Source organism: Garra rufa, chromosome 7 (assembly GCF_049309525.1).
Source record: "Garra rufa chromosome 7, GarRuf1.0, whole genome shotgun sequence".
Classification (NCBI taxonomy): domain Eukaryota; kingdom Metazoa; phylum Chordata; class Actinopteri; order Cypriniformes; family Cyprinidae; genus Garra; species Garra rufa.
The window spans coordinates 52,120,341-52,133,256 of record NC_133367.1 but is presented as its reverse complement, the minus strand read 5'-3'; the positions used below and the strand labels follow the sequence as shown (position 1 = coordinate 52,133,256).

Here is a 12,916-nt window from a genome sequence, read left to right as displayed (position 1 = left end):
GTAGCAACTTTACAAAGCCACTCAATCTAATGTTAGCCCTAGAAAAATTTGTGCTATTGAAGTGTGAAAAAAAAAATAATAGTAGCGTGCACACTGCATGACAGATGGAGGTGCCAATGTGGTCACTTGCTCTTAAAATACTCTATCATTTTTGGTCATACAGATAAAAGTAATACATCTTTCAAATCTGTAAAGACTCTACGTTAATTTGAGCACACTCGCAATATCGTGGTGTTTTTGTAAAATAATGAAAGTAAACAGGATGCGCTTTCTGCTGTTTCACTCTCTGTAAACTTGAGCGTGAAACTTCGAAACTCTGTGTGCCATAGATCAATATATCAATAAAGAGTGAAACGTCTACTTTTAATATATATGTATATATGAACATGTGACTAACAGTTGACTAATACTTCAAATGAATGGTTACTAGTCGACCAAAAAAAATCTTTAGTCGTTTTCTACTACATATTTTAGTAAGAGACATAATTTAAGTTAAATTAGGTCATGCACGTCTTAATATCCAGGTTTTCCCTTTTAAACAAGTTACGTAAAAAGTCATCTAAAAAAAAAGTGGCGCTGCCTAAAATGAGTAACCTAGATTTTTCAACATGTAATCTGTAATCAGTAACGGATTACAATTTGTACAGTAAGTAATCTACCTACCACTGCTGTAAATATAGCTTATTATAGCTGTTCTGCAAAGCTCAACATCTTTTGCTAGATCAAAACTTTTTAAAAGATGGCAAAGAGATCAAAGACAGTGCTGGATCTGCCTGTTTGATTTGAATCAAATATTCAGGTTGTACAAATAGCCACTATTTACATACTGTAAGTGTTCTAACCCAACTCTCAACCTTGGTTTGCTTGGTTTGTATGATCCATCAAGACCTTGTGGTCACTGCATGAGCAGAAGAACATTTGAGGTTTCATTCCTCCTTTTGGAGATTTGTTTGCCATTATTTTTAGTAAATGTTAAAGCCATATGTCACTAAGTCCGCAAATGTGCTTGTTTTAGGAAGCTAAGCTAATACACATTGTCCATCTTGTGGAGTGTGAAGTATTGTAGTTTATGGAGGTGTTCTCATTAATACAGTGGTAATAGTTTTGATTTTGTTTATAAAGATTCAAAGTCAAATAATTTAATAATTTAATACACTACAAAAAATCGCTACATCAGGTACAGTAAGTGCATAAGCTTGGGTGCATTTATTATGTGATTTAATGAAATCAGTTCACACTGACTTTGCTACAAATTATGTTAAGAAATGTTATTAATAATAATTGTTTAAGCCTAATAGTTTTATATTAACCAACATTGTATTTATATTGCATTTACATTGTGCCACTAAAACATAGGGGCCGATGCAATATTTTTATTCAAAGTTTTTTTGACTTTCAGATGAAAATAAGTCTGATCAGGCAACATGACTTGAGTTACATATCGTTCTCAAGTTCTTTTGTGACAAACCATAGCAGATTATTTAGATTTTTTACTACATGCATACAACCTTCATTCTGCATGAATGCATATCTTTTAAAGATTAATTTATCAGAAAGACAAGAACCTTGCGCTACAAAATTTTGCAAGATCTTTTCGTACCTGCTCAGATTCAACTTCAGGCCCCAGTCTGATCCCATCTTCACTACTGCAACTCACTTCAAGCTGGCTTCTCTCGCTTCTTGGTTCTCCTTGAGTTTTCATCAAATGTATGCACATTTAGATACTGAATATAAATGAATATTCAGATTGAATTGTTTCAGTTATATCACATTTAGAAAAGATGCTTCGATATATGAGAGATGTGAAAAGGCATTGCCCCCTGTTGTGGTTATTCTAATTTGTGTAAACAAATAAGTCATATAAAAAGCAAGTATTTATGTAATGTTCACTCTCCATTCTGCTATGCAAACCTCCACACATAAATTGGCAAAGCAAACAAATCTGCAAGCGTTTACTTGCAGTCTAGGTTACTGAGGACCTGATGGCTTCTATCCACCTTCCAAGAACGCAGGTAAGACTGTATTTTGTTATAATGTTTAATTTTAATTTTATTTGTACTGGGCAAAAGAAACTTATTTTAAACTTTTACTTTAAAACACTTTGATTTTTTTGAATTTTAATTTCCTCCTCTATCATATTTTTTTAAAATTATGTGATTCAATTTTTAAATTTTGTTCAGTTCAGCATCTTGGTAATGTTGAAGAATCTTAGTAATTTATTTACTTGTACTTGTTTGCTTTATCTACTTGTATTTTGTGATTATTTCACCTATTGAAATTGGATTTAACAGGTTATAACATGGTACACCACTCTCACTTGGTTCCAGTTGTTTACCAACTGCTTCATTATCCAATGTAAGATTAATTTCCAATACGTTTTTTTTTTTTTTTTCTTAATCTATTTTAAAAGACAGCGATTTTACAGCAAGAACATTTAAGGGGATTTAATAGTAGAAAAAAACATCCATTAAAGGATTAGTTCACTTTCATAACAAAAAATGTACAGATAATGTCATCTAAGACTTTCATGTCTTTCTTCAGTCTTAAAGAAATTATGTATTTTGAGGAAAACGTTTCAGGATTTCTTTGTATATAATGGATATGTATGGTGCCCCCAAGTTTCAACTTCCAAAATGCAGTTTAAACGCAGCTTCAAAAGGCTCTAAACAATCCCAGCCAAAGAGCAAGGGTCTTATGTAGCAAAATGATCAGTTATTTTCGAAACAAATATATAATTTAATTTTTAACCTCAAATGCTTGTCTCATCTTTTTAAACTGCATTTTTGGAAGTTCAATCTTGGAGCCGCCATACATATCCTTATATGGAAAGAAATCCTGAAATATTTTCTTCAAAGACACAATATCTTTCTGACTGAAGAAAAGCAAGACACGAACATCTTGGATGACAAGGGGGTGAGTGCATTATCTGTACATTTTTGTTCTGAAAGTGAACTAATCCTTTAATTAACACACACATACCACATTTGTCCACTGTTATTACCTAAAATACCACATGCTTCATTCAGGTTGTGCACTTTCAGCTCTCTTGCTAGGCTCTGTAGAGTCGTTAAACTGTTCTGAACCAACAACAAAAGCGCTCCTTACTGCCATGAGAGATGAAGTCCTCGTCTACAGCGATGCAAGGCCAGTTATAAGTCTGAGTACTCCCACCAACGTCACTTTGGACTTGACTCTCTATGGAATCTTAGGAGTGGTAAGCAACAAAATCATGAGATTTTTAGGTAACACTTTAGAATAGTGTTCGGTTATTAATGAATAACTACACAGGAACAAATGACTAAAGCACTATTTACATTCTAGTAACTACTATTAACTAACAAGAAAGCACTCAGTTGAACATGGTTGTTCACTTATCAGTAGCTAATCAGTAACTACAATTTTTTTCATATCTCCTGGAGATACTACTACTTAGATACTACTAACAACTACAATATATACAGTACAGACCAAAGGTTTTTACTCTACATTTGTGCAGTGTTCGGTGGGTTAGTGATATTTTTTTAAATATATATAAATTAAAAAATAAATATTTTTTAAATGGGTTTTTATACCCATTATAATATATGTAAAATTCACTTTATAAAAGACCCACATTTCTAACTTTAATTCATGGGGATAACATGGATAATTTAACATGGTTTAGTGTAAGATTTTTGCCCATCTTTTGAAAAATCCAGTTTTAAAAGTAAAAAAAAACAACAACTACAAATAACTTTTACCAGTAGGTGGCTGCAGAGCTCCACTATTTGCTATTTGCTATTTGACCACCTGAAATATATTTTTTCAAAAGTTTTTTCAGTTGAATTCATATCTACAGTACAGACCAAAAGTTTGGACACAACTGAATGAGAAGGTGTGTCCAAACTTTTGGTCTGTACTGTACATCTTAATAATTAATGTGAATAATGCAACATATATAATTAAATCTAAAGTAAAGATCATGGTAACGCACTAGTAATGATTCAGGTATTACCAAATCCTCTAATTTTAGCCTAGAAAAATGTGCACTGTTGAAGTGTCTGTGCGGAGTGTGGAAACTGAATAGTAGTGTGCTTTCGACATTTATTTGTGTGCACTCACAATAACAACAAAACATGGTGTTTTTGTAAAATAATGAAAGCAAACAGGATGCGCTTTCTGCCGTTTCAGTCTCTGTAAACTTGAGCATGCAAACTCGAAACTCTGTGTGCCTTAGAGACATGAAAATATATATCTATAGAGAGTGAAACGTCTACTTTTGAATAAGTCAATTAAAAAAGAAAACAAATATTTTCAGATTATGTAATCCGTATGAAACAAGTATATCTGTGCATCACTACTGTGGAAATGATGAGTCAGTGTCACCGACTTAATCTCTTAAACTGAAAAAAGCACTAATTTATTAATAAATTATTAAACACATTCATTATTATTATATCTGCCGGTGCACTGTGGCAACAAAATGTGGTGCTTTTATTTATAATAATTTATAATAATAGTTACTATAATGTTAACAGTGCATTACTCATTTGTTCCTGTGTAGTTCATTAATGATGGAACAGTATTTTAAAGTGTTACCCATTTTTATAGTACTAGTCCTACTTAATATTATAGAAATGCTTACAGATTGCATATATTTTCCTTTTCAGAATGAAAAAATACAGGTGTTGGAAACATATCTGTGGGTGAGGATGGTAAGTGTCAACAAATGCATGGTTTAGAATAATTTATTCAAACAATTCATTCAAAATGCCTGATTTGTTTAGAAATGATGTAAGTAACCAGTGGTGGGTAGATTACTTATTTGGCTCAATTACAAATTACATGAAAAAAAAAAAATTGTAGTTAGTGTCACGATCTGGCTGAGTGGAGTAGTGGAGAATGATGAAGAGAACCGGAGTAAATGAACATAAACAGTTTATTAAAAGAAACACTGAAACTAATACAAAAACAAACCAAAACACGGAGCAAGAGGAGAACATGTAACGTTAACGACGGACAGCTGAGGAGTGCTCAGACACAGACTTTATACACAGAAACATGGGCGTGGTCACAAACAAGATGATGAGGGGGAAATACAAATATGGGCAAGAACAAACCAAAAGGTCTAAACCAAAAGGGGGAGAACAAGGACTAAACCAAATGACTATGAAACATAGGGGGGGAAACACTAGGAGAACAGAACAGGACAGGACAAAATACTGACATTACACCCCCCTCCCCAAAAGGCGCGTCTCGCGCCGTCTAACATCCATAGGGGAGGGGGGGTGGGCGCCCTGGAGACCACTAGACAGGGATACAGGAACCAAAGGATACAGGGGTGGTCTCCAGGGCGGATCAGGGAGCTCCGGAGGCCATGGTCGGGTAACCAGTCCAGGAGGCCATGGTGGGTCTGGGAGCTCAGGGGGCCATGGCCGGGTAAACAGTCCGGGAGGCCATGGCGGATCTGGGGGCTCAGGGAGCCATGGTCGAGTAAACAGTCCAGGTGGCCATGGCGGATCTGGGGGCTCAGGAAGCCATGGCCGAGTAAACAGTCCAGGTGGCCATGGTCGAGTATACAGTTCAGGTGGCCATGGCCGGATAAACAGTCCAGGTGGCCATGGTTGAGTATACAGTTCAGGTGGCCATGGTCGAGTATTAGTGATGCGCGGGTCGGGGTTTTTTTCAACCCGCGGGTCCCGCAATTATGAAATTATTTGGCCCGCCCCAGCCCGCCCCGCAGTACTGTGTCTATTTTTACAACCCGCCCCGCCCCGCACCCGCGACAATTAAATAGACATACTATGCATTGTAATGCAAATGAAAACCGAAAGTGCTTTTCGCCCTTTAAACTGGCAACAATACTGTACGATTATGAATATGAACCATAAATCAAATCATATTAATAACAAGATAATCAGTGGTGTAACGTTAGTGGTGCCGGAAGAAATGTGGGTATATAGGCTATATGCTTCATTTATGAATATCGTTTTGAACTTTCTGTTTGAACGCATTCGTTTACTGGATCCTTGGACTGAAAGGTTTAAAGGTTCACTGGTTTAAGGAAGTTCTGATCATGAAAATCTGCTTCTTTTTATTTGTAAGATATTGTTTTCGTTATTATGTACTGTTTAAAATGACTAGGGTGCAGGAAACGCAGCGGGCGCAATCACCAAATACATTTCAAAGCAAGCCGGCGCCACAGTCCTGACTACATCATTGCTGTCTTTATTGTGTGTTTTTAGCGAATATTTACATTCATTCACATATAACTGGATGTGGTTGACTGTCATGATTTTGGCTAATGCAGGATAATGCGCATCAGAGGAGATTTAAACACGCATAGCACCAGGCCTGCAGAGCCGAATGAGCGTTCGCTTGATGCGCTTGTGGCTGGCAGCGGGAGCTGCTTGGCGCTTTCGTGACGTGACGTGTTGATAACCTTATTAAAGAACTTAATAAAATATGAAAATAGATATTCCCAAATATGTAATATGAGCTATAGGGAATTGCACGCAACATACATTGATTTTTTTATTTTATTTTGTATTTAATGACCCGCCCCAACCCGCCCCGCAAATAAAGTGACAGTTTCTTTACCCGCCCCAACCCGACCCGCGGGTTACCCGCGGGGCCCGCGGGTTATGAGACGACCCGCGCATCACTATCGAGTATACAGTTCAGGTGGCCATGGCCGGATAAACAGTCCAGGTGGCCATGGCCGGACAGGGGAGTAGCCCCCCCCCCCCCCAAATTTTCTTGGGGGAACCTAGGGTATAGTCCACCCAGGAGAGCACGGAAGGGCACGCAGGAGAGAGCTCCGGCTCTGGAGGGCACGCAGGAGAGAGCTCCGGCTCTGGAGGGCGCGCAGGAGAGAGCTCCGGCTCTGGAGGGCGCGCTTGAGGAGCGGGCTCTGGACGGCGCTCTTGAGGAGTGGGCTCTGGACGGCTGGACGACCCCAGCGGGGATTCAGGAGGGCTGGGCGTCTCCAGCGGAGATTCTGAAGGAGCAAGCTCTGGGCGAGCAGTCACTGGAGGGCGCTCTGGCGGCGCAGTCACTGGAGGGCGCTCTGGCGGCGCAGTCACTGGAGGGCTGGGCGGAACCAGCGGAGACTCAGGGAGGCTGGGCGGAACCAGCGGAGACTCAGGGAGGCTGGGCGGAACCAGCGGAGACTCTGATTTGACAGTAGCCATCTTGGGTGCAGATTCAGGCTTGGCGGCCATCTTGGCCGGGGACTCAGGCTTGGCGGCCATCTTGGCCAGGGACTCAGGAACAACGGCCATCTTGGCCAGGGATTCAGGCTTGGAGGCCATCTTGGCCGGGAATTCAGGAACGGCGGCCATCTTGGCCGGGGATTCAGGCTTGGCAGCCATCTTGGCCGGGAACTCAGGAACGGCGGCCATCTTGCGTGAAGACTCCTGCGTGGCAGCCATCTTGTGTGCAGACTCCGGCGTGGCAGTCATCTTGCGTGCAGAATCTGGCGTGGCGACCATCTTGTGAACTGGCGTGGCGGCCATTTTGCTTGCAGAATCTGGCGTGGCAGCCATCTTGCTTGCAGAATCTGGCATGGCAGCCATCTTGTGAGCAGGAGTGGCAGCCCTCTTGTGAGCTGGCTTGGCGGCCATTTTGTGAGCTGGCGTGGCGGCCAGAGGTACTGGGCTGAGGACCATCGTGGGGCTTAGGAGAACTTGGGGACACGTGGGAGGCAAGGAGGGAGTAAGGTCGCTGGAGTGATATGCGGAGGGTTTTGGCTTTTGGTGAGATGGGGTGACTGCATGCCTCCAGGTGGGAGGAGGATTACCATCCTCCACCTCAACTTGGAAATTGGAACCACATAAATCGAGAACAAAGTTGACAAAATCTGCTACGGGACGGTAGCAATCATTAGAGGTTATCTTTTGGAACAAAAAATCATCTTTGAGTCCCATCTGGAAGCATGCGTTTATCATTTTGTCACTCCATCTCACCAGATGGTAAACACTCAAAAACTCCTCCACATATTCCTCCAGTGAACGCTCACCTTGTTGAAGGTTCCAGAGGAGGTCCTCAGCCCGAGTCATGTTGTATTGGTCCGTCGTTCTGTCACGATCTGGCTGAGTGGAGTAGTGGAGAATGATGAAGAGAACCGGAGTAAATGAACATAAACAGTTTATTAAAAGAAACACTGAAACTAATACAAAAACAAACTAAAACATGTCAAATGTAGTTCTTCATTCGTTTGAGAATGGTAAAAGACCATTCCATTAATTGTGTCCAGTGTCGTGTTCACATTACATTACAATTATTATTATATTTAGATTTTTTAGATTAATTTTTAAAGACCCAACAATGAATGCACATCACATCTCTCTTCATCAATCTGCACTGACTACCAATAGCTGCTCGCATAAAATTCAAGGCATTAATGTTTGCCTACAAAACCACCACTGGCTCTGCACCCCTTTACCTAAATTCATTACTTCAGACTTATGTGGTGTCTAGAAGCTTGCATTCTGCAAGTGAATGGTGCATTATTGTGCCATCCCAAAGAGGCACAAAATCACTTTCACAGACTTATAATTGTCCCCTCCTGGTGGAGTGATCTGCTAAACTTTAGCCAAAGTCCTTAGCCATCTTCGAGAATCGGCTAAAAACACATCTCTTCCATCTTTACATGACCCTCTCACTCTAGCAAAAAAAAAATAAACAAATAAATTGCCCTTTTAGACTCATACTCTATTCATTTACTTACTGGTTGTTTTCTTTAAAAAATAATAACACTAGCTTCTCTGTTCGTTTTGTATTCTTTGTAGAGGTGGCAGATTGAAGGTTTGACCTGGGACCCTGTTGAGTGTGGAACAAAGAAGATTTCACTACCAAGAGAGAAAGTATGGATTCCAGACGTTGTCATCAATGAATTGTAAGTTGCAAATATTAAGTGAAATAGCTATGAATACTTAATAGGGGGGAAAAAATGTTGTACACACTTGCAATGAACATCCATAACATTTAACCTGCTACCCACCCTCATTTTGCAGCATGGATGAAAACCGAGCACCAGAAACGTATTACGTCTATGTGACCAACAATGGTCAGGTCCTTGACGGACGGCCGTTTCACGTGATCAGCTCCTGCAGACTGGACATCTACACCTTTCCGTTTGATTTTCAGAACTGCACCTACACTTTCAACTCTTATAAACACTCTCGTGAGTAAGCAAACCCGAGAAAAGTATATTCCTGTTTGGCTATTTGTGATTATATTCTACCTATTGGTCTCTTTTTCCAGGTGACGATGTTCAGTTGTTTTTCCTTCTGCCAGTGGAGCAGATATTCAAAAATTCTCTTGACGCAATAACAACTAAAGGAGAGTGGGAGCTGATAGACATGCGGGCAGAAAAACCTGTACAGCTCTATCTGGATGGGGGATGGGATAACCTTATTGTTTATGTTGGTGCCATTTTAGTTTTAGGGGCAATTCACTAAGAATCGTAGCCGATACTATCACGATTTTGTGCATGTTACTGGGACTGTGCACCACTGTGATCCAGACGCCAAAAAAAAAAAAAACAGCTAAAAGTGTAGTTTGACTTTACCAGGGGTGTCCAATCTTGCTCCTGGAGGTCCAATGTCCTGCACTGTTTAAATGGCTCCAACAAACTTGCCTAAATAATGCTCCAGAATTATTTAAAATTATATTTTAGGGTTATAATGACTTAATTATTTTATTTTCCAATGTGTAATGTGACAAAAGGTCAAGGTTTTCACAAGGTATGATGGTTTTCTATAGGAACTGTACAGTACAAGTAGGAAATACCACACACAAAAGCTGCAGAACTTCTTAGTGAATTTGCCCTATGTGTTATTTTTTCTACTGGGACATGAGATTTGTATTTGATAAGCACTAACGTTCTCACTCGTTATGAACTAGATTGTCCTGAGACGTCGAGCTACGCTGTATGTGGTGAACCTCCTGATTCCCAGCAGCTTCCTGCTTTCTTTGGATCTCTTTAGCTTCCTGCTGCCTCCTCAAAGTGTGGACCGTGCTTCCTTCAAAATGACCCTCATCTTGGGTTACACTGTGTTCCTGCTGCTAATGAATGACCTGCTGCCCGTCACAGGAAACAACTTACCGCTCATAAGTATGTTCTCAAACTTTCTTATTCACTTATTTTTCATGTTTTTGTCTTTACTCTGTGGTCCCAAATGGTCATCAGCATAAACTGATGGTCTCCATAATGGGATGCTGGTGTAACCTACACAGCAATACTTTCTTGGCATACCAAAGTTTGCAGTCAAAGTTTGGCTGGTTGGCATGGCCCAGTTAGGGCTGGTATATGTCAAAACTCAGGGGTGTCCAATCTTGCACCTGGAAGGCCAGTTCAGCTTTTTGTCTTTACTCTGCTAAAAAGAGGTGCCAGATGGTCTCCAGTTGATGATCTCCAGAATGGAATGCTGGCGGAAGGCTAGTATGCTCCAGAGTTTAGCCTTTTGTTCATCTGGTTAGCATGTCCCAGTTAGGGCTGGTATATGTCAAAACTCAGGAGTGTCCAGTCCTGCTACTGGAGGACCAGTATCCTCCAGAGTTTAACTTTTTTGTCTTTACTCTGGTAAAAATTGGTCACAGATGGTCACCAGCATAAGTTGATGGTCTACAGAATATGAGATGGTCTCCAGCAATACTTTCTTGGCAAACCAAAGTTTGTGGTCAAAGTTTGGCTAGTTTGCATGACCCAGTAAGGGCTAGCATATATCAAAACTCAAAGGTGTCCAACCCTGCTCTTGGAGGGCCGGTATCCTACAGAGTTTAGGTTTTGTCTTTCCTCGGCTAAAAAGTGGTCCCAGATAGTCACCAGCATAAGCTGATGGTTTCCAGAATATGTGGTATCCAATCCTGCTTTTAGAAGGTGAGAGTTAAGCTTCAACCAGTTCTAACAGAGTTGCCTAGAAGTTTCTAGTGAGCCTGAAGACCTTTACTTTGGTTCTGGTTCGTACTTTTGATTAGGATTGGAGCAACTGCACACATATCCTAAATAGTGAAGCCAAAACATTTTGATCACCATCTGGTGGCTGGCTGCAGTAATGGTCATAAACCCTGCCCTCTCCATGAAAACGAATCAGACGTGAGCCAAAACAGAAATAAATAAATCAAATTACACTTAAAATGACGTCCAAAAGACATGGGATGTTTTGGCTTCACTTTTCTACAGTGGAAGAAAGTGGAAATGCATTGTGCATGACAGCGGCTTTCCAGGACCAACGTTGTCTATCCCTGGTCTATGGGTTGGTGCTAGGGGTGCACAATTAATCGAAAGCGATTGCCATACGTATTTTGCAAATAAAGCCGGTTCTGTAATCAGTAGCAAATCTGCAGCACATGCTTTCAGATGGAGCAGCATTTACTACACAGAGCCGTAGTTCACTGACAAGCTACGCAATATAGCACTCATTATCGCAGATGTTTTAATCACACAATAATGTAATTAAAGCCATCGTTCTGCGATAATGACAGGTTTGCATAGCTTATTTTTTTTTTCTTTACTTTTGTTTGTTGGTCATGCTGAATCAATAAAAACAGTTAAAACTTCTGTTTATTCAGCTGCAGCGATCTTGATTTCCTGGGTTTCTTCTTCGGGGTGTATTTGGAGTTTCTGCGCGAGAACACCCTCTGGCCTTTGGATGGAGATTTACTGCTGATCACAGAATCGTGCTTCCCTGACAAGATGTGCATGACAATCGCAGCTTTTGCTTAACCATGATTGCGATTTCATTTCAAATTATCGTGCAGCCCTAGTTGGCACTAAACTCTGCAGGGCAGTGGCCCTCAAAGAACAGGTTGTTGGACATCCCTGTCCTAACTTAAAATAGTAGGAGCATATTTCTTCATTGACAGACATCCTTGCGATGAACTGAAATGGTAACAGCTAAATTTCTCAAGGTATTACAGACCTCTTTGAGCTGTCCAGTTGTATCACAAAGATTATCCTGGTTAATCAGCTTAAGTCCAGGTGCCCAATCCTGTTCCTGGAGATCTAACTTCCTGTTCAAGTTCAGCTCCAACCCTGATTAAACACAACTGAACTCTGCAAGTAGGTTGATCTCCAGGAACAGGATCAGGCCCCCCCTAGCTTGAGTTTTTTTGCTCTACTAACATAAACATTTCTAAAAAGCTTTGTACACCATCAATAGTGTCAATGGTCTCCACAGCGGTTTACAATGCTTTTGGGAAACAAAGCCTAGGCCTCTAACCTGATCTTTTCAGAAGATTAGGTGATCCTTCTTAACCTCCAATCTTATCTTTCTCTCTTGATCTAGATGTGTTTTTCTCACTCTGCATGGCCTTGATGGTAGCAAGTCTCCTTGAGACTATCCTCATCACCAATGTTCTGTATGGTTCCAGTGACTTGCCTCCCTTACCTAATTGGCTAAGGATTCTGGTTCTGAAATATCTTGCTCGACTTGCTTGTATGAAGAAACCTTGCGACAGACACCTTGAAGGTAAAACTCTTTTTGGAAGCCAATATATTTTTGTAATATATCTTCCAGTATGCTTTCACATTATTGCTGCTCACCTGACGTTAGAATTCATATCATTGGTGTAAAAGATGTTGGAATTGTTTCTTGCAGCAGCAAACAGACCTGAGAGCCCTTTCTACAAAAACCCCATGACTGATAACGCCATGACTAATATTCCAAAGAAAGAATTAGTTAGTGCAAATCCAGTGAAAGTCTGGGAACAATGTCTTGATGAAATGAAGAAGATGAGTCAGGATTTATTGGCCATTCGTCACCAAGTTGAAGAGCACTTGAATAATGACGACAAAACAGATGATTGGAAGATGTTTGGTCAGGTCATTGACCGTGTACTCTTTATAATGTATAGTCTCTTTATCGTTGTGAGTTTAAGCACAATTATGGTTCTGTGGCTGTACTCGTACAGTCTAGACAAAAGGTCATAA

At 40.4% G+C, this 12,916-nt stretch overlaps 1 protein-coding gene across 1 annotated transcript; it reads left to right on the top strand.

Moving 5' to 3' along the window:
- The first annotated feature begins 3,109 nt into the window (after positions 1 to 3,109).
- Positions 3,110 to 12,916, top strand: LOC141338239 (5-hydroxytryptamine receptor 3A). Its single transcript, XM_073843783.1, has 7 exons — positions 3,110 to 3,214; positions 8,772 to 8,878; positions 8,997 to 9,166; positions 9,247 to 9,407; positions 9,889 to 10,099; positions 12,273 to 12,455; positions 12,585 to 12,916. The coding sequence occupies exons 1-7, from the start codon at positions 3,110 to 3,112 to the stop codon at positions 12,914 to 12,916; spliced, it is 1,269 nt and encodes a 422-aa protein (XP_073699884.1).